The 20210-nt window shown below is 49.3% G+C and overlaps 1 protein-coding gene across 4 annotated transcripts; it reads left to right on the forward strand.

Annotated features, from left to right (window-relative positions):
• The first annotated feature begins 12991 nt into the window (after positions 1-12991).
• Positions 12992-19809, forward strand: LOC133924662 (COBRA-like protein 7). 4 transcript variants are annotated; one of them, XM_062370300.1, is made up of 8 exons: positions 12992-13574; positions 13666-14034; positions 17601-17820; positions 17916-18001; positions 18278-18746; positions 18846-19002; positions 19108-19385; positions 19485-19809. In XM_062370300.1, the coding sequence occupies exons 1-8, from the start codon at positions 13362-13364 to the stop codon at positions 19757-19759; spliced, it is 2067 nt and encodes a 688-aa protein (XP_062226284.1). In that variant the 5' UTR covers positions 12992-13361; the 3' UTR covers positions 19760-19809. The 4 variants fall into 4 exon arrangements, with proteins under 4 accessions (XP_062226284.1, XP_062226285.1, XP_062226287.1 ...); XM_062370303.1 differs by lacking the exons at positions 12992-13574; positions 13666-14034 and adding an exon at positions 17025-17473; XM_062370301.1 differs by lacking the exons at positions 17601-17820; positions 17916-18001 and having other exon boundaries at positions 12993-13574.
• Positions 19810-20210: the final 401 nt, after the last annotated feature.

Consider the following 20210-nt stretch of genomic DNA (forward strand, 5'->3'; position numbering starts at 1 on the left):
GCATCACATGTTTCGCTGTACTACTTCTTTTGAACAACCTTCTGCCTGCTCATTTCAGATTCAAAAACTACCACCATTCAATCATACGAATAGAAACAAATGTTTTTCCGCGAGAGGTGTACAACCTGCCATCATCCACAGTTGTTGTTTTTTTGAAATTGGAATAAGTTGATCATACCTACGTGGGAATGATAGATTTAGGTTCATACTCTGTCAGATTGGAGCTTGAGACAACATCGATTTCTTAAAAGAGGAATTGAAATGACGTCACCCGTGACATCAATGGAAAGGTGTTTTGGCGTGGCGGTTGGATTATTAGATTACCCGATGTATAAGCAACAATGGGGGACCAAAGTATGGTTCTAGAAACATATGCGTACTTTGCACTAGTAAACTGATCATAATTTAGCCCACTGCACTTGCAGTGGTCCTCTCTCTCTTTTTATATATATATATATCCGCAAATAAAATGCACGATCTACGGACGCTGAACCGCGTCTACCAGCGTAGCAGAGTTTTTATTCATGGGAAGTGGCCAGGTGATCAAAGAATTGTACTGTGTACTGCTTTTTTTGGAAGGAGAAGGGGTTCATTCATGTAACGTGCAAATACATCTCTATTTTACATTCTTCCCTTAACAACTGAAAATTGCACCCAAAGACAACTGCAAACTTCATCCTCTTCCTAATCTTCCACAGGAACATTCTCCGACAAGCCGGAGCCTGTGACACCGAACACTGTCCTCCCTTCACCGGAGATGACGTCAGGACCCAAACTTTGAAAAGCCGCATCAGCCAGTGACACGGACACATCTCCGGCCACATCTGGGATGTTGAACGATCATCGATAGCCACTCCACGAACACCATAAGGGACTTCAGGCCGACGCCACCAACCACCACCTTGTCGGAGACGGAGACCCGACAATCATTCCCAGCACCGATGAACATAGCTCAAATGGCCTGGCCACCCAAGGGGGACAGGGAAAGCCCTCCCCAACACAACTTCAAACCTGTAACAGCAACCACATACCACCCAGCCTCATCCCCAGGAAGATCAACGCAGGCGCCAACCTCACCGGAGACAAGCAAGGGGAACAAAATCCACACCGGCATCACATCACCCCAACCACAGCGAAAAGGAGGAGCCGAGGCCGCTAAAGACCTAGCCGCCGCAACGGACTCGAGGAACGCAAACAACACCAACACGCAAGCTGTCCAAACGCCACCCTCTTGGACCTACATCGCCCTAGCGGGCTTGCCATCCACGGCAGCAACCGAAACGACGCAGCCAGCCACCGACCCAAGTGGGATGCCTGCAATGGAGAGGCCCGAGAAAAGGAGCACGCAGACAATGGCCCCACGCACCCCATAGAAGATCATTCGCCGTATCTGGACCCCGAAGAGCTCAATGTCGCCGCCGAATCCGTCGGAGAAGAAGTGAGGGAACAACACTCAGAGGAACCACAGGACCCAAACCTAGCAAATATACAACCCTACGAGCTAGAACCTACCCTACCCACTCTATCAGACGCCAATCTACTCGAACCCCCCCCCCTCTATGGTCAGAGAAGCCACCAGAGGCCAAGAGACAGCGAGATCGACACCCGGATCCGAAGATCCCTCTCAATCGCCACTCTCTACTGTAGACGAAGGAGAAAACTTAAGAATTGTATTGCTTCTGAAGCTGACTGAAAGACTTTTCTTTAGGGGCAAGAAGGAAATTGCAGGAAAGGAGTACTCGGCAAAGGAGGTGGCATCAAGTTGCAGGACGACATCCTTATTGTGAGCCTGACCTGAGAGCGCCCGTGCATCCATGACTGCCAATCGCCTGCCCATTCGCGCCCATCATGTATCCAGGAATGCCTAATCATTGGAGTATTGCACAACATAGGCTTGAATTTCCTTCAATCTGGTTGGCTTCCGAACCTTGCTGAGGACACACAAGCTATGCTCAATCACTCCTGAGTGTAGCAAAAATGGCTCTATTAAATTATTATTGTGATTTTGGTGATTAATGACAATGGAACTAACATGTTTGTCAAGAATATATGTTAGTATGTCTCATAGATGCAATACATGAATAAGTCACCACAGCCGGGACAAAGTTGAACTGAATCGGAGAAGTCTCAAGAAAATTTGCCTCACCGTATGGTCCAGTGCTCTAGGTGTTTAAACTCACCGGAGTATATTTGTCAAATAGGAGAGAGGGCTGAAGATCTCACCAGAAGGTCCAGTGTTTGACTAGAATGCTCACCGGAGCAATTCTTCCAGAGAAGGTGTTGTGCTGAAGAATGAAGGTTAAGCCTCACAAGATAGTTCGGTGATCAGTGAGAGTTGCACCAGAGCATTTTTAGAAAAAAGAAGAGAAGGATCAACCCACCAGGTGGTTCGGTGTTGAGAAGGATGAATGCACCGAAACATTATTACCAGAGAAGGATGTAGCCGCTGAAGATCAAAGGTTCAACTTATCGGATGGTCCGGTGTGAATGGAATGAACACTGGACAATAAACAGTGCAAAAAAGCAGAATGAAGTTCAAGACATAGGATGGTTCGGTGATGAAGGTTGTGTAACACCGGAGCATTATTTACAGAGAGCGTTGCATTGGCTCGGTTGGCTGAAGTCAACTCACTGGATAGTTCGGTGATGAAGTGATGCACATCAGATGTATACACCAGAGCAATTTACACAGAGAAGGAGGAAAGGCTCGGGATAACTCACCGGATAGTACGGTGATAGAGATGAAGTATACACCGGAGTGTCCGGTGTTCACAGAGACTTGAGTGGGATTCCAACGGTTAGTTTATGAGGGTGTACTCATCGAATGATTCGTTGTTAGTACTAACGTTCTTACCGGATCATCCGGTGTTAACTGATTTTCAAAGTCGTTGGGTTTATGGCTAGTGTGCGGGTTTGAGGCTATAAATACCCCTTCACTTAGTCATTTAAAAGAGTGGCGTGCTACTGGAGTTCAGAGAAGTTCATGTACACCTGAGAAGATATTCAAGCCACCAAAGTGCTTAATGTGATTATCCAAGGCGATTAAGCGCAAGACTAGAGAATGATTAGTGCTTATAGACATAGAGAGAGTGTTGCTTGGTGATTGCTGTCTAGAGAGTGGATCAAGGAGTGATCCAACCTTGTACCAAGTAGTATGCCAACACCTTAGAGTCTTGGTGAATCGCCAGTAAGCTTGTTGACCCTCTGACTTGGTCTGGAGCGGCGACAAGGCAATTATGCAGGGACACGGAGACCCTTATCTTGGTGGTTCAAGCTCTGAAGTGATCACAGTGGTAAGAAACTGGAAGAGAGGCTAGTGGTGAGATCTTGCCTTGGTGTCTTAATGGCTCATTCGGGTGGAGGCTTTGTCTTTGTGACTTGGTGTCTCAAGAGTTGTGACCGGGTGCCGACCGGGAGCGTATCCTTTGTGGAGCTCCAACGTGGACTAGAGGTGGCATAATGCTATCGATACCACGGGGAAAATCATTGTGCTGAGTTGTTCTCTCTACCTTATTTATGGTTTCGTATTTACATTCTTGCAATTTACCTTCTTAGATAAGTTCTAAGTTTGTTGATCGCTAGAGTAGACATACTAGATAAACCTAGAACACATTTAAATAGAAATTGATATACGATTATTCTGTGTTATTTTTGGAGTCGAAATAGTTCTAAGTGTCCTAATTCATCCTCCTCCCCCCTCTTAGTACGTCACCGATCCCTTCAATTGGTATCGGAGCTAGGGCTCACATCTAGCTCTACAATTTATGTTAGAGCTTTGCACATTTCACAAGATTTCGTCAATTCAAGTTACATTTGAGCCTTAGTCTCATTGTGATCGGTTACGCTTCACCGCCTAGTGAGTAGTGACGTTCGGGGTTGGGATGTATTCTAACAATCACCCCCTAATCTTGTTGGTTTTATTTTGAGCACCCATCACTGGCTTCAAAGTAACGCGGCTTGTCACCAGCATCCACCAAGGCGAGGTGTGCCACACCATTCTTCACCTCTTCACACTTGTCGGCGAATGGCCGTACTCACCAAAGTTGCGACAATCGATCTTCAACTTGTCGAACTTGCCACGGTACTTCTTCTTGTCAACGTACTTCTTGATACCGCTGCTAGAGCCCTCATCGCTCTTCATTTCTTTAGCAAACTTGGCCTCCCATTTAGCACGCGTGAGCAGCAGTTGTGGCTCCCCGTCCTTATCACAACACCACTGCTTGGAGGACTCCTCGAACGCCCTCAAGCATCCAATAGTGTTGTTTGACACTGACATCTCTATCACACACCCCCCTTATTGTTCGATGGTACTGACGATGGACAAGAACTTAACGGGGACTGAGTGCAGGAGCTTTTTGACAATGGTGCTCTCCTCCACTTTCGTACCGAGAGGGCGTATCTCATTTACGATCGTGGTAAACTGCAAGATAAACATATTAACTTTCTCAGAATCACCCATATACATACCGTCAAGCTCCCTCTTGAGAGTTTGTACTTGGGCCTTCTTCACACGATCTTTACTGACATGCAACTTCTTGAGAGCGTCCCAAGCCTCCTTTGTCATCTCCTCCTCGGATATGGCCATCACCATAGCCTCTGGCACAGCTTGGACAATGGAAACAAGAGCCATTTGATCCTTCTTCTCATCGACCACTCCATCGTCTGCCACGGCCACCTACACGCCTTGTGCACGTATGAATATCTTCATATTTACAGCCCACATCCCATAATTGCTCTCCGTGGGCATGGGGTACTTGAGGGTCATAGCTCCCTCCCTCACAGGCATTCTCAGCGTAGCGCTGCTGTCGGTGACACCGCTTTCCAGCAACTTCGGTGACCCGTCACCTAGCATGATCTTCGGTATTCACTCAATCCGACTCTGATACCAATTGTTGGCTTTCGAACCTCATTGAGGACACACAATCTATGCTCGACCACTCTCGAACGGTGCTCGAGCACTTGAAAACACACACGACCACTCACACAAGTGCACACGACCACACATGTGAGCTGCTCGACCACTTCCGAGCAGTGTGCGAGCACTTGAAAATACACACGACCAGTCATGCAAGTGCACACGACCATACACGCGGGCTACTCGACCACAAAGAAAACTAGCCAATAAAACACGAAAGATTTTTTTCTACTAGCTTCTCTCTTCACTCTAAACAAGCTCACGGTGTTTTGCTCACGGGAGAGAAACACACACGAGAATGGTTTTGCGGCTCTACACACCAGAGTCATTTTCTCAATTCTATTTCTCTTCACTATTCTTTATACCACGCCGCTGATTACAGATACTTATATAGGCACGCACACGCTAGTCACCAAAACCACGTTTGGCTGCACGACTCGACCAACCACTCACTTAGCTTGCCCACTAGCACAACTAACCAGTCTTGGATGCACTCCACTAATCCAAAGCTCATGCACAGCTCTAGAACGTGTGCTATGTACTAACTACGTCCACACACTTGACTACGTTTACATAATACTTGCTCGGATATTTAGCTCTGCTGATCTACCCGCCATGCTCATACTTTTGTACATCACCAATGACTAATCAACTCCCTAAATCATATAACAGTATATTAATTTAGACTCAGTTCGTAACTAAAACTCAACGTACGTAAAGAACACATAAACAAGCAGATTAGTTCTAACAAATCTCATCATCCAAAAGGTCAGATGATGCTGGGATAAACGGCACTCGTACGTAATAACAGCTTCGGCATACCTTTACACATTCATGCTCTCGCAGATGCAGGCAAGTAGATTATTTATGTGCACTGGCTGTAGTCAAACTTTGCATTGGCCTTGACTAACATGTACGAAAGAAAAATACTGGTGATTGTGAATGACTACTGATCGATGGATGTGATGCGTAAAGGTATGGAGTATAGCCTAGAAACATCTACCAAGCCTTTAAAAGAAGTACCACTGCATTGTTACCTTCAAGTTTTCGACTTTTCTTGCATGTGGAGACGAGCTTTGCCAGCTTTAGGTTGGTAGAAAGAACTAGATCGGGTCTAGATTGCAACAAGCAGGTGGTCCCGAAAGCGAATGACCTTCTCTTTTTCCACAATTTTTTGGTTGATACGGAAGCGTGAAAGCAATAACAATGATAAAGATAAGTTGTGACGTTTTTATACTGGACTCCTAATATTGTTCTCTCGATTCGATGTCCTTGTTCTTCTCTGTTTGGAAATTGGATACGAGAGTCATGAATTTAGGTGAAAAATTCTCTAATGCGGAGGTGAAAAATCAAGATGAACAAATCTTTATTATGATGGTCTAAAATTACAAGCATACTAAGTGTCCTATATTTATAGGCTTTTATGAAGTCATATTCAATTAGGATACTTCTAAAGTTTAAGTCATTATCCAACAAATATCTTATTAACTCAAAATATGAGTAAATATGTTTATGAAGAAATTGTCTTTAAAACCCCCCAAGGGTGATAAGTACCATAAATATCAACTAAGTTCAATCGATGCTTGCACTGAGTATTAAAGTGTGTCTTTTCATTTAATTACTCTCATTTGCCGTTTGACATATCCATCGATTTAGTAAGCAATGTTTTTAGTAGTTTTCTTTTGTAAGAACAATTTTAATCTAAACTTATCATATAAAAAACCTAATCTTGTTATCGATCTTCTTAATATCAAATTTACCGGATGACATGGTGGAGAAAAATACAAATAAAAGTATGGTAGGTTCGAGGACAAAAATCTAAAATTAGACAATATACGCGACTATATTTACCGAAGTATACAATATATCGTCGTATTTACAATTTTAGCATTCGTATTCGGCACTTCATTTACCGAAAATTGACTTTCGATACATCGTACCCCGAAAATGCCATATTCGGTACACGGTGTGCTGAATATGGCCGGCCATAAACAGTGTCGCGCATGAACAGTAACATCAGTGCGTTTGAATTTCGCTTTCCCTCTTCTACAAAACGGTGGTCTTCTGTTACTCCAAAAATTTTAATTTTTTTTTACGTGTTCCATATTCCATATGCAACCCATTTTAATTGAATTCACTGAAAAATCCTTTGTATATTTTAAACTAAAATTCTCCAAAAAAACTACTTTTATAACTTGTAACAATTGTTAGTGTCTCAAATAAATTCCCAAAAACCTAGAAAAATTCACTAATTATTCCATCACATAAGAAGAATATTAGTAAATTTTCCTAGATTTTTGGAATTTATTTGAGACACTAACAATTGTTATAAGTTATAAAAGTAGCTTTTTTTTGAAGAATTTTAGTTTAAAATATACGAAGGATTTTTCGGTGAATCCAATTAAAATAAGTTGCACATGGATTATGAAACACGTAAAAAAAGTTTTAAAATTTTTGGAGTAACAGAAGACCACCGTTTTGAAGAACAGAGAAAGCGAAATTCAAACACACTATTGTACTGTTCATGCGCTGACAGTGGGTCCGGAGGAAAGAAAAGAGTAGTAGAAGGTAAGAAATAGGTAGTTGCGGAGAGAGAACACGGTGCACTAAATTTGCCGGGTACTATAGCATCCGCAATACTGTAGCAGTACTGTTCACAGAGGCGGCCAGTGGGTTCAGAGGGAGTAAAACACTGTAGTAATACTGTTCACAGAGGCTGACAGTGAGTCCAGAGGTAAGAAAAGAGTAGTAGAAGGTAAGAAATAGGATAGTTATTGGGGATGAAAAAATAAGAGATGCTGTAATAGTATTTTTGAGAATGAAAATTTGAGGTAGCTGCTGAAAGTGGCCTAACAACGCCGTAGCTTTCGTAGATGTGAGCGCAGGCTAGCCTCTCTTCTTCGATGTGAAGCATGGAATTTCAATTCCACCAATAACACCGCCACACACGATGGAATATACGGAGAACAATGTGTGGTGTACGGAACTTTAAGCATCTTAACCTTATCTTAAAGTTAGTTTATTCAGCAACAGCAAATATTAGCTATTATAGGGATTTTGACAAAACTAGTTGCTAAATCGGGTGTGTCTTTTAATCTGTCGAATGACAGCTTTAATTTCTGCCAGGATGGAATCACTGACACCGACAATGACGATCCACCCGTAGTGAAAGCCTTGGTTAATCACCGCGACCCTAATCTTGCACAAATAGGTGTTGGAATGCAAGTGATGGCGGTATGAGCACGATAGCGTGAGGAAATGATGGCAGTGACGGAAACTTGAGCGACGACGCAAGAAATCGGCACAAAGTCGGGTGGATGCCATGGAAACTCAAAGGCGGTGCATGAATGCAGCGTGAAATTAGGCGATAAGACCTAGACGACGACGTGTGAAAAAGAATCCTAGGGCGGCATGACGGTGAAGAATCCTGAGGGTGGGCGACGACAAAGATCCCGGGGTGCGTGACGGTTTAGAATCCCGAGGGCACGCGATAGTGAGAGCGACGATGTCGGAGGATGAACTCCTCAAGCGGGGATCCTGGGGGACCCCTTTGAGATTCGGTTGGGGATGATTCTGAATCTACCTCGTACGTGAATTTAATGCGAGTATATGACATGTAGGCGGGACGGATGATCGGATGCTAGTGGGAGTAAATGCTCGAGGGATTTTAGACAGGTTCGGGCCGCACGGAGCGTAATACCTTACTCCTGTGTGTATGCTATTATTGCTTTGGGAATGCCTCTCTGTGGATCTCTTGTGTTACAAGATTCTCTGTCTAAATGTAGAGCTTCTTCTTCTTCGATCCGTCAAAGCTTGTACTTCAGCTCGCCCGGACTTGTGTGCTTTGAATTGTTGCCTTCTCAACTTCTAAAACATGTCTGAGCCTCTCCACTTCCGGGGTGCACCTCCCCCTTTTATCCCGCCGGGGAGGCTTGGCGTGCACAGAAAAGAGGGCACGAGTCCCCAGGAGCCATAAATAGAAAGCAACCATCATGGGACTGCGATATGATGTTATGGGATGTTGAAAATGCGCCCTTGACCGGACCTGTCGCCCATTACGCCACCTTTTAGCGGGCGCAGCAGGGGGGCCCACCGGGCAATCGCCGAGCAACCCCGTGTGCCCGCCCGGTCAGGGCAGGTCTGACACAGCAGGGTGGCAGGTGATATTCCTCGAGCCTAGCGACGATATCTCTAAGCCGCGCAGGATGACGTGCGATGGGACCCATCGTATTAAATGTCCCCACGCCTCCCTACCAAGCGGTGGCAGGGACTGACAACAGGCATGGGGGGAGTGGTTGGAAGTGATAGGCCATGCACCTTCTTAAATGCGGTATCGGGCCTCTCACCAATTACCACCTCACTGTTGAGCCCTTGTGGCGTCCACTAGCAAGGGGCTTCTCAGGTCCTTAGGGAACTCTGGGTGCTCGGAGGACTACTGTTCATAGCCCCGAGCGCCCTCTCCCAAATACGTCTCCTCGGGTCCTCGGGGAACTCTGGGTGCTTGGGGGCTATTGTTTATGGCACCGAGCGCCCTCTCTCGGAACTGTGTCTTCTTGGGTCCTTGGGGAACTCGGGTACTCAGAGACCACTGTTCATGGCCCCGAGCACCCTCTCCCGCAACTGCCTTCTCGGGTCCTCGGGGAACTTGGATACTCGGGGATCACTGTTCATGGCCCCGAGCGCCCCTCCTGGAATTGGGTCTTCTTGTGCCTCAGGGAGATAGTCCCCGAGGAAAGGCGCCACGTGGCATTCTGTTGTCTTGGCCTCGGGAGTCGGGGACCCATGGTTGCCATGTCACTGATAGCAGCCCCTGGGCCCATCGGCAGACGATGGCCCAGAGACTACGGATGGGGCCCTATTTCTTCGAGGCAGATCACAGCATCGGTGCCACATGACTTGTCGTCAGGCGCCAAAATCTTGTGGTCTTTGCAGACTTTTTGGCCCAGGCTTTTGGTACGGCCCAGGCGGGAAACTAAAAAGGACGCGTGCCCTTTCGACTTCTAAGGAGAGTGATAACGAGACGGGAGGCGCGCGTGGCAACCGCGCGGAACGAGGGAGATGCGCCTCGCAAATTGCGCCGAGGAATGTGCCGTTTGAAATCCCCACGATATAAAAAGGAGAGGGGCGACGAACCATTGCTCCCCACGCCATTCTTGCGGTTGCCATCTTCTGCCTTCTTCTTCCTTGCGCACCGGGAGCTCTCTCTCTTCAGCCCGCGGCGCACTTTCCTTCTAGCTTCTTCCAGCACACTCCCCACCCCCAAAAAATGCCGAGGGCAGGAAGCGGCCGCTGGGACGCGTCGAGCTCCAACAGCGTTCTGCCGAAGTCCCACCTCATGAATGAGGAGGGGGCAGAGAAGGTCCACAAGTTGATGGTCCCCGCCGGCCAGCGGGAGGCGTCGGTGGTGACACCGGCGAACTTTTCGCCCTACACACGCAGGCCCGGGCGGATCATAATCTTCGTGTCTTTTGTCGCCGCCGGGCTGGTGCCGCCGTTCTAGACGTTCTTCCTGCAAGTGCTGGACACGTTCAGCGTCCAGTTGGCCCACCTCCACCTCGTCGGATCCTTTACTCTTCCTGAACTCCTCAAGCGGGGATCCTGGGGGACCCCCTTTGAGATTCGGCTGGGGGGATAATTCTGAATCCACCTCGTACGTGAATTTAATGCGAGTATATGAGATGTAGGCGGGATGGATGATCAGATGTGTACTTCAGCTCACCTGAACTTGTGTGCTTTGAATTGTTGCCTTTTCAACCTCTAAAACTTGTCTGAGCCTCTCCACTTCCGGGGTGCACCTCTCCCTTTTATCCCGCCGGGGAGGTTTGGCGTGCCCAGAAAGGAGGGCACGAGTTCCCAAGAGCCATAAATGGAAAGTAACCATCATGGTGTTGTGGTCTGATGTTACGGGAGGTTGAAAATGCGCCCTTGGCCAGTCCTGTCACCCATTACGCCACCTTTTAGCGGGCGCAGCAGGGGGGCCCACCGGGCAGTCGCCGAGCAACCCTGCGTGCCCGCCCGGTCAGGTCAGGTCTGACACAGCAGGGCGGCAGGCGATATTTCTCGAGCCCAGCGACGATATATCTAAGCCGCTCAGGATGACGTGCGATGGGACCCGTCGCATTAAATGTTTCCACGCCTCCCTGCCAGGCGGTGGCAGGGACTGACAACAGTTGTGGGGGGGAGTGGTTGGAAGTGACAGGCCACGCACCTTCTTAAATGCGGCATCGGGCCTCTCACCAATTGACACCTCACCGCTGAGCCCTTGTAGGGTCCACTGGCAAGGGGCTTCTCAGGTCCTCGGAGAACTCTGGGTGCTCGGGGACTACTGTTCATAGCCCCGAGTGCCCTCTCCCGAATACGTCTCCTCGGGTCCTCGAGGATCTCCGGGTGCTCGGGGGCCACTGTTCATGGCCCCGAGCTCCCTCTCCCGAAACTGTGTCTTCTCGGGTCCTCGGGGAACACGGGTACTCGGAGACCATTGTTCATGGCCCCGAACGCCCTCTCCCGGAACTGCCTTCTCGGGTCCTCGGGGAACTTGGGTACTCGGGGACCACTGTTCATGGCCTGGAGCGCCTCTCCCGGAACTGGGTCTTCTCGGGTCTTAGGGAGATAGTCCCAGAGGAAAGGCGTCACGTAGTATTCTGCTGTTCTGGCCTCGGGACTCGGGGACCCCTAGTTCCCATGCCACCGACAGACGAGGAGGCACGTGTTGCAGCGATAGCGCGGAGAAAGCCTCGAGAGAGCGGCATGAGGACAGATCGCGTGAAATCCAATTAATCAGACAATGTGAACGGCGAAGACCGGTACTACAGCGTGTGAAAGCGACATGAATCCGAACGACCGATGAATCAAGCTCTGATACCATTTGTTAAGAAATTAGACATGCAAGACACGAATTTACATAGAAAAACTCTCCAATGCGGAGATAAAAATCACGAGATTTTTTTTTATTATGATGATCTAAGATTACAAGTACAAGAGGTGTCCTATATTTATACGCTCTTTATAGAGTTGTATTCGACTAGGATAAGAATGTGTGGTGCATACCGAGAACAATGTGTAGCGCACGGAACTTGCTGCCAAATCACACATGTTTATCATTCTGTCGAAACGATGGCTTTAATTTATGTCGAGATGGAATCGCCGATGTCAACGATGCATGATCCACCCACAACAAAAACCTTGGTCAATCGCCATAGCCCTAATCTTGCATAAACCGTGGTTAGAACGCTGCGCGACGTCATAGTAGTGGTGGCGGTGTGAGTGTGATAGCTCGAATGAAGCAACGACATCAGTGGAAACTTGAGCGACGGTGCGAGAACGTGGCACAAAGTCAGGCGGATGGCATGGAAACTCGAGAGGTGGCGCATGAATACAACGCAAAGTCAGGCGACGAGACCTAGGCAGTGGCGTGTGAACACGAATCCGAGGGCGGCACGACGGCGAAGAATCCCAAGGTCACGCGACAATGAAGAATCCCGGGGCACGTGACGGTTTAGAATCCTGAGGGCACATGACAGTGAGAGCAACGAGGCGCACGTATCGGAGCGATAGCACGGAGAAAGCCTCTAGTGAGCAGCATGAGGACAGATCGTGTGAAATCCAACGAATCGGACAACGCGAATGGCGAAGACCGGTGTGCAATGCGTGAACGCAACACGAATCTGAGCAACAGACAAACTGGGTTCAGATACCACTTGTTAGAAAATTAGACATAAGAGATACAGATTTACATAGAAAACCTCTCCAATGTGAAGTTAAAACTACATGAATGAAACAAATTTTTATTATGATGGTACGAGATTACAAGTGTAAGAGGTGCCTTGTATTTATACATTTTTTATAAAGTCGTATTCCACTATGATCTTATAAAGTCTGAGTCATTATCCAACATCTCCTATATCCAGTTTGTAGCATATCACCTCTCGCTTGGTACCATCATGTGGCATCAAAGTTATCGGAAATCAGGATAAGTCACCGGGACGATTGTAGCACCGGCTTCCATATCCTTCATGGATATTTGCGTCACCTAGCTATAGACCTTCACCCCCCTCCTATAGAACTTCACAATTCCCCACTTTTCACCAAACTCTTTTTTTTAGTACAGGGACTCCATGTTGTCGTAGAAATGCGGCAATATCACACGTCTGGAAATCGTAAAGTGTGAGCACAGTGTTTCCACTAATCGCACTCGTGTGTGGAAAAAGATTGGCATCCAGTGATATTTCTCAACGCCTACTTTCCCAATATATAAGCACATCTTCTGTGCCGCTATTCTAGTTCCTTCGGTTGCAACATCGATCTCTAGCTAGCCGAGACATTGACGACTTAGGCTATCTTATCTACGTCTCCCACTCCCACACCACCTTCTGCGCTTGATCAGCTTCCTGGCCACCTCGCTAGCCTCCTGCGCGGATCGATCCATCGAGGCGTTGTAGGCAGCGGCATGAAGGTGCAGTGCGACGTGTGCGCGGCAGAGGCGGCCTCCGTCTTCTGCTGCGCCGACGAGGCCGCGCTGTGCGACGCGTGCGACCGCCGCGTCCACCGCGCCAACAAGCTCGCGGGGAAGCACTGGCGGTTCTCCCTCCTCCACCCCTCGCCCTCCTCCTCATCGTCCTCGTCCTCCGCCCAGAAGCCGCCGCTCTGCGACATCTGCCAGGTCAGTGGCACACCAAACGTAGTATAGAAGAAGCTGTTGATCTTTGCGTTGTTGCTACCGAAACTGGAGTCTGATCGAGCTTGGACTGCAGGAGAGGAGGGGGTTCTTGTTCTGCAAGGAGGACAGGGCGATCCTGTGCTGGGAGTGCGACGTGCCGGTGCACACCGCCAGCGAGATGACGAGGCGGCACAGCCGGTTCCTTCTCACCGGCGTGCACCTCTCGTCGGCGCCGGTGGACTCCCCCGTGTCATCAGAGGAAAATCAGGAGGAGAACAGCAGCGGCAGCCCCCGCAACGCCGATCCTTGCAGCGGCGGTGCCGGGGCGACCACGGCGAGCGCGAGCGACGGGAGCAGCATCTCCGAGTACCTGACCAAGACGCTGCCCGGGTGGCACGTCGAGGACTTCCTCGTGGACAGCGCGTCCGCTGGCATCGCCGACTGCTCTGGCGGCCTCTATCAGGTCAGTAAGTCAGTTATTCCATCCCGCCCGACCGCGCCGCTTCAGTACCATGCAGATACCATTGCGAGTTACTAGTACGGTGCATGGACAACTCCTGTACCTCACCGGTCCTGCGCCGTCATGTGCACAGCACAGAAGCCCAATGCGCCATACGCATCGCCGGTGGCCGGTCATCTACACCCTAACCAGTAACCACTACGACCTTTGGCAATATTTTGAGCTGACAATTATGGAGGCAGTTTGTTGTCATGCTCACACTTGCATTAAGAAAAAAACGAGTTGCTGGATCAGCCTGTTAGGATAATATCTCGTGGTTCGTGGAGACCACCCTAGATACGATTTTTTTTTTGTACACTAGTACAACCACCTAGATACGATATGATCTGATATAAACGATCAGCTTGCGTATCTTTTTTCTCGGTTTGCTCCGTATTAATTTTTGCATTTTAAACTTGAACCATTCACTACGGGTGTGTTTGGTTGCCCGAACGTCCTCAGCCTGGCTCGTATGGCTCATGCAGGCTGAGTTGAGACAGGCTGAGGAGATGCAGTAGGGTCTGTTTGGTTGGCTGCATGTGTTCAGTCTGGTTGAGAAGAGATTGTGTTTGGTTGCCCGCATGAGTATATGTTACATTAGATTGAAATAAAAAACAAGTATTGATATGATGTTTATTTAACATAAATACACTCTATAATAATTAATTTATCATATTAAACTTTAATCTAATTTAAAAAAATATTAATATGAGTTAATATTCACTAATTATTCGTCATTAGTGCTAATCTGCTGCATCCCGCCGGTCAGGCCCTGGAGAAACGGCCGAATCCGGCGTTTCCCGCCGGCCTGGCTGGGCGGATGCATTTGCACCGGCGGGTGCAGCTTTTCCCACCGATGCAGCCATCCAAACGTCAGTCTCTCTCCGTCTGGCTGCACGCGCGCGTCCTGCATGAGTAAAGCAGCCGAACCAAACACGTCCTACATGTACAAACACAACAAAATAGAGCAACAAATTCAATTCATGCTTGGACTCACTTGGCATGTGGCAACTTGCGTTTGAGCAGGACGGGCAAGCCCAGATCGGCGGGCTGCTGCAAGACGCCGTTGTTACTGCCGATGAGCGGACCAGACGGGAGTGCTGGGTGCCGCAGATGCACGCGGACTGGACCGGCACTAAGCGACCCAGAGCGTCGCCTCCCTGTTCTTACTGGTGAAAAACTCGCCGTCTTCAGTACTATCTGTACTCGAATACTACTAGAACCCAGAAGATACTCATTACTCCTGGGAACGATGGGGGAAAAAAGGCGAAACGAAACGGACCAATGCTTCTCTGTTGGATCGATTGGTATATGTGTTGAATTCGAGCTCGTTGCAAAATTGTTTCGCTTCCTGAAGCCAGACTTTCTGGATTTATGCTTGGGTATGGCGGAGTTGTTTGGTATATGAGCGTCTCCTTGCTGGCAGCGCCGCACTGCATGTCGACAACGCCCACGCTCTTTCGAAGGTTGTCGAGGCAGCCGAGGGCCGGGCGGCCCGCGGCCGTCGACGAGGCAGAGAATGTTGCCGCGAGCGAGAAGGCGAGGAAGCGAGCAGGAATTCCACCATGTCGTTGCCAGCCTCGGTGAGCGTGACGACTCTGTGCTGCTGGCGCCTGGCGGCCTGGCACGTGTTCAGATTCTAGGATGGTCGTTTGAACGTGAGCCTTATTTTTTTAAGAAACTAGGTAACTTTATTCGATCATTATCAGTATAATTAAAAACTTAAAGATGCTATAACAATACGTACATAGGTTCTAATTCGTAACATCATGTAGCTTCTTCGATTGTCGCTGTCAAGTTGAATCGGAGGAGCCTACGTCGACGAGGTAGGACTAGAAAAGGTCAATCAAGTTTTTTTAGTCACCATCAGCAGCGCGAAGCGCTATTAGACCTTAAATGAATTGAGCGACCTATCAGATAGAGTAGGATACATCTTCTCTTTTTGAAAGAAAAAAACGTGAGCCTTATAAGCGAGCACACACCAGCCTTTGGGCCTGTTGCCTGCTGTCTCATTTAGGCCTGGTTTCTCTACCAGTGGCGGACCCAATCCAAAATTTTAGCTTGGGCCGAGAGTAGGGGTTGCAAATACGGTGTACCGATACAGCGATACTGCAGTACACGATTTTCCAAAAACAAGGATACGAACGACTGTATACTACATCCTTACACTAATGTAGCCAATTTACTGTCAGAACTTTGCAATTGAAATTTTTGTCAGCTAACAAGATTAAACCACGGCCATTGAAATCGGTCTAACAAAGTAAACACCAGGTCTAGGGTATACAGCGCAAGTATATTTGGATCCCACGACAACAAACTAGAGATTGATCTTGAGTTATGAACTATTTCGTTTTAGAATCTTCCTTTTACAAAGACCACATCGATTTGGACAAAAAGGCCGCTCATGTTCTACTCAAGAAACACTCATTGGCATTTGATGGAACACACCAGGGGCAGCACAACAAACAGATGTGAATTTTGGCACAACTAGATGCAGAGCAAGCGAAATCTTACATAAGAGCGTGGCAGATCAAGACGGAAAGCCCATGCTCCGCGCCGCCGACTCCCCCGCTAAACCTCGGCCACTGCGGTGCCCGTGCCTAGCTTCGGCTTCTTCTCCCTCCATCTCCAACTCCATGGCGGGTAGCGCAGCACGCAGGCTGGCATGGAAGCAGAGGGAAAGTAGGGAATGGAAATGAATTGGAGACGGTTTGTCGCTCCTCACCGCCGGCCGCCGCAACACACGTCGTAGTCGCTGGTCGCTCCATCCCTAGTCGCCCGGCCGTCGGAGCGAGTCAGCGAGAGCGAGCACGAACAAAAAACAGCAGCGAGGCACACATCAGTCGGCCTTTTGGACAGTTAGTGCCTTGGGCCTGTTTATTCTCTCCCTCTCCCTTAGCATTTCACATCAGGCCCATAACCTTCCTAAAAAATAAGGCCCATAATCTTCTCCAATGAGCACGTTTTGTTCGAATTAGGCATCCGTATTTTTTATCGTTTTCTAAGTTTTTACTACACTTTTTCCACCACCACCAAGTACTATCTCTGTATCTGCCACCATGAGGTGAGAACGAGAGATTGCGATGTGGTATTAAGCCGTTGCTAAAGGCCACTGACATTTGGCACCAATTGAAATACTCAGGACTCGGGTCCTCTTCATATGCCACTTATAGACAGGAGTAGCTTTACATGGGAGACTGCCGGGCATGATGAATGTTTCTTTTCTTGGGACCACATGCCAGTGAACGTGACCCTCCGATTCAAAACTTCCCTCCAAATGTGGCAACAATGGGGTGAGTGCGTGACAAATGTGTACAAGGTAAAGGAGGCCTGCATGACCAATCTCCGGTTAGGCTTTCCAAATACGCAGCCGACGATGACCGGACGCCAACTGGATTACCAAGTAAGTAAAGGGAGAGTATTCAATGTTTTTTCTTGGAGTAAGTAGTGGAGCATCTGTGTGCGTAGCCCCCTCTCTGGCGATTAATTCGAGGCGGATGCTGCAACTGATGAGGTGCATGTCACATCAGCGTTCAGATTGCCTACGGGCTTCATCGTGTCTTCTTCCTCGTACCCCCTTTCGTCTTCCCCTTGCCTCCTGCGAATCCAAGCGTCGAGTGTGTTCACAAGGAAGGGGTCTCGGTACCGCGATGCTTTGGCGTGTGAACAATCCACTCGGCTTCAGACCGATGGAGATGCAGTGCTTCGTCCTGTTCATCTTGCTGTGCTATCTAACCGCTCGATTTGCTGGTAACCCTCTGATCCTCGCCGTCATATTCTTGTTGCCTCGAGCGTTTCTGTTGTCTAAGATTGCTCTTGTTTTATTTTATTTGCTGTTCTATCAGCCGCATATGATCCGATGGATCCGAACGGGAACATCACAATCAGCTGGGATTTTCAGAGCATCGACAGCACCGGCAGCACGTACACGGTGCGCATACGTACCTGTGAGTTTTAGTATCGCGATTTAACTATCCATGAATTTTCTTATTCTTTTTTGCGGGCAGCAAGTTTTCTAGTTGATTCACCAAAGAAAGATTTCGACTTCTCTACCTCCCTTACTGCTAGCAATTATTCGTGTTTCCCAGTTGCCATATCCCCCTTTCCAAGCTGTACATTTGATTATGCAGCAGATCTCTTCAAAAAAGAAGAAAAAATTGGGCAATTATCACTGGATACAGAATCAAACGTTTTGGTATGTTCGCAGGTCATGGTGAGCATCCACAATAACCAGCTGTACCGCCACATCGAGCAGCCGGGGTGGCGGCTGAGCTGGAACTGGGCCGGCAAGGAGGTCATCTGGGCCACGACGGGCGCGGAGGCGACGGAGCAGGGCGACTGCTCCCGCATCGGCGCCGCTAAACCCCCGCATTGCTGCGAGCCGCGGCCCGTCATAGTCGACCTGCCGCCCGGCACGCCGTACAACCAGCAGGTCGCCAACTGCTGCCGCGGCGGCGTGCTGTCGTCCCTCACCCAGAACAACATGACATCCACCGCCGCGTTCCAGATGACCGTCGGCGAGTTTGCGTATGCCAAAGACCACAATGGCAGCAGCAAGGGTCCCGAGAAGCCGTGGGACTTCAACATTGGCGTGCCGGGGTACACCTGCAGCAACGCGACCGAGGTGCCCGCGACCCGGTTCAAGGTCGACAAGCAGCGGCACGTCCAAGTGCTCCGTAAGGCATTCTCTTCTTGGTTAAGATCATGCTCTTCTTGTTTCTGCGTACGCACCGTACACCGGAGCTGACCTCTGGGTGATTTATGCTGCTGTGCAGTGACATGGCAGGTGACCTGCTCGTACTCGCAGTACAGGGAGTCGGCGTCGCCGTCGTGCTGCGTCTCCCTCTCGGCGTTCTACAACAGCACGATCGTGGCGTGCCCGCAATGCAGCTGCGGCTGCCAATGGTCCCCACCGGCGCCGCAATGCGTCAGGTAAAGCTAGCCAGTCTCACACCGCGTTCCTGTCACGCTTGCTCGCTCGACATTATTGTGGCGCCAGCTTTCTGATCTGTGCACGTTTTCGTTTGGTTCTTTCAGCGGGAGCGACCGCTCGACGGCGCTGGCGCTGCCGCACGGGGACGACGAGCCGGCCGCGCCAATCGTTCGGTGCACCGATCACATGTGCCCGGTCCGGGTGCACTGGCACGTGAAGGTGAACTACCGGGAGTACTGGAGGGTGAAGGTGACGATCTCGAACTACAACCTGGTGAGGAACTACACCGACTGGAACCTGGTGATGCAGCACCCGAACCTGCGGAGCCTGACGCAGCTGTTCAGCTTCAACTACCAGCCTCTCATCGAGTACGGCACCTACAGTAAGTGGCCGCCACCATTAAAGATGCAGCAGAATCTGCCACAAAATCGCGAATCCGAAAGGAAAAATAACGCGAGGCTTGTGGGCTTGGTTTTTGCAGATGACACGGCGATGTTCTGGGGGGTAAAGCACTACAACGAGATGCTCCTGCAGGACGGGAACGTGCAGACGGAGATGATACTGAAGAAGAACGAGAGCGACTTCACCTTCTCGGGGGGCTGGGCGTTCCCGAGGAGGGTCTACTTCGACGGCCACGAGTGCGTCATGCCACCGCCGGACCAGTACCCCTTGCTGCCCAACCGAGCCTCGGCTACGCGGCGGTCGCTGATCTCCGGCCCTTGCTTGCTGTTGCTAATTGTCTTCGTTCTGGTGTAGACTTACTCTTTCCCCCAACAAAAGGGGGGCATAAGCACATATTTTCTCCAGGTTAAAATTAATCACCGGAGATAATAATACGAGTGCGAAATCAAGCGCATCAATCATACCGTATATGGAAAGGATATTGCTGATAGCTATGTAATGTTCATCTTCAACAACCCGATGACCGCACTACCGAGAGTAGAAGGGAGAGAGGGGGGAGATGGATGGGTTCATACCTGAGACTCCAGTGGTTGGAGTAGGGTTACTAGAACCCGCCATCTCTGGTTCGTCGGTGGAGCTCTGCGCTAGGGCAGCGACGGTCGGGGCAGAAGGGCTCGCCGGCGTCCGACGATGGTGACGTAGGCGCACGTAGTCCAGGGCGTGACGCAGAGGGCCAGGTGGAGCTTCCCGTCGGCACAGCGCCCCCTCCTCTAGATCGGTTAGGGTTTAGGTGTCGGTGGGGTGA

Source organism: Phragmites australis, chromosome 7 (assembly GCF_958298935.1).
Source record: "Phragmites australis chromosome 7, lpPhrAust1.1, whole genome shotgun sequence".
Lineage (NCBI taxonomy): Eukaryota > Viridiplantae > Streptophyta > Magnoliopsida > Poales > Poaceae > Phragmites > Phragmites australis.

Bases quoted from the DNA above. Each gene is read 5' to 3' on its own strand.
- LOC133924662 (XM_062370300.1), top strand. From the start codon at position 13,362: ATGAAGGTGCAGTGCGACGTGTGCGCGGCAGAGGCGGCCTCCGTCTTC. The intron at 17,821-17,915 runs GTAACCCTCTGA...CTGTTCTATCAG, and splicing joins TCTAACCGCTCGATTTGCTG to CCGCATATGATCCGATGGAT. The intron at 18,002-18,277 runs GTGCGCATACGT...GTATGTTCGCAG, and splicing joins GCACCGGCAGCACGTACACG to GTCATGGTGAGCATCCACAA.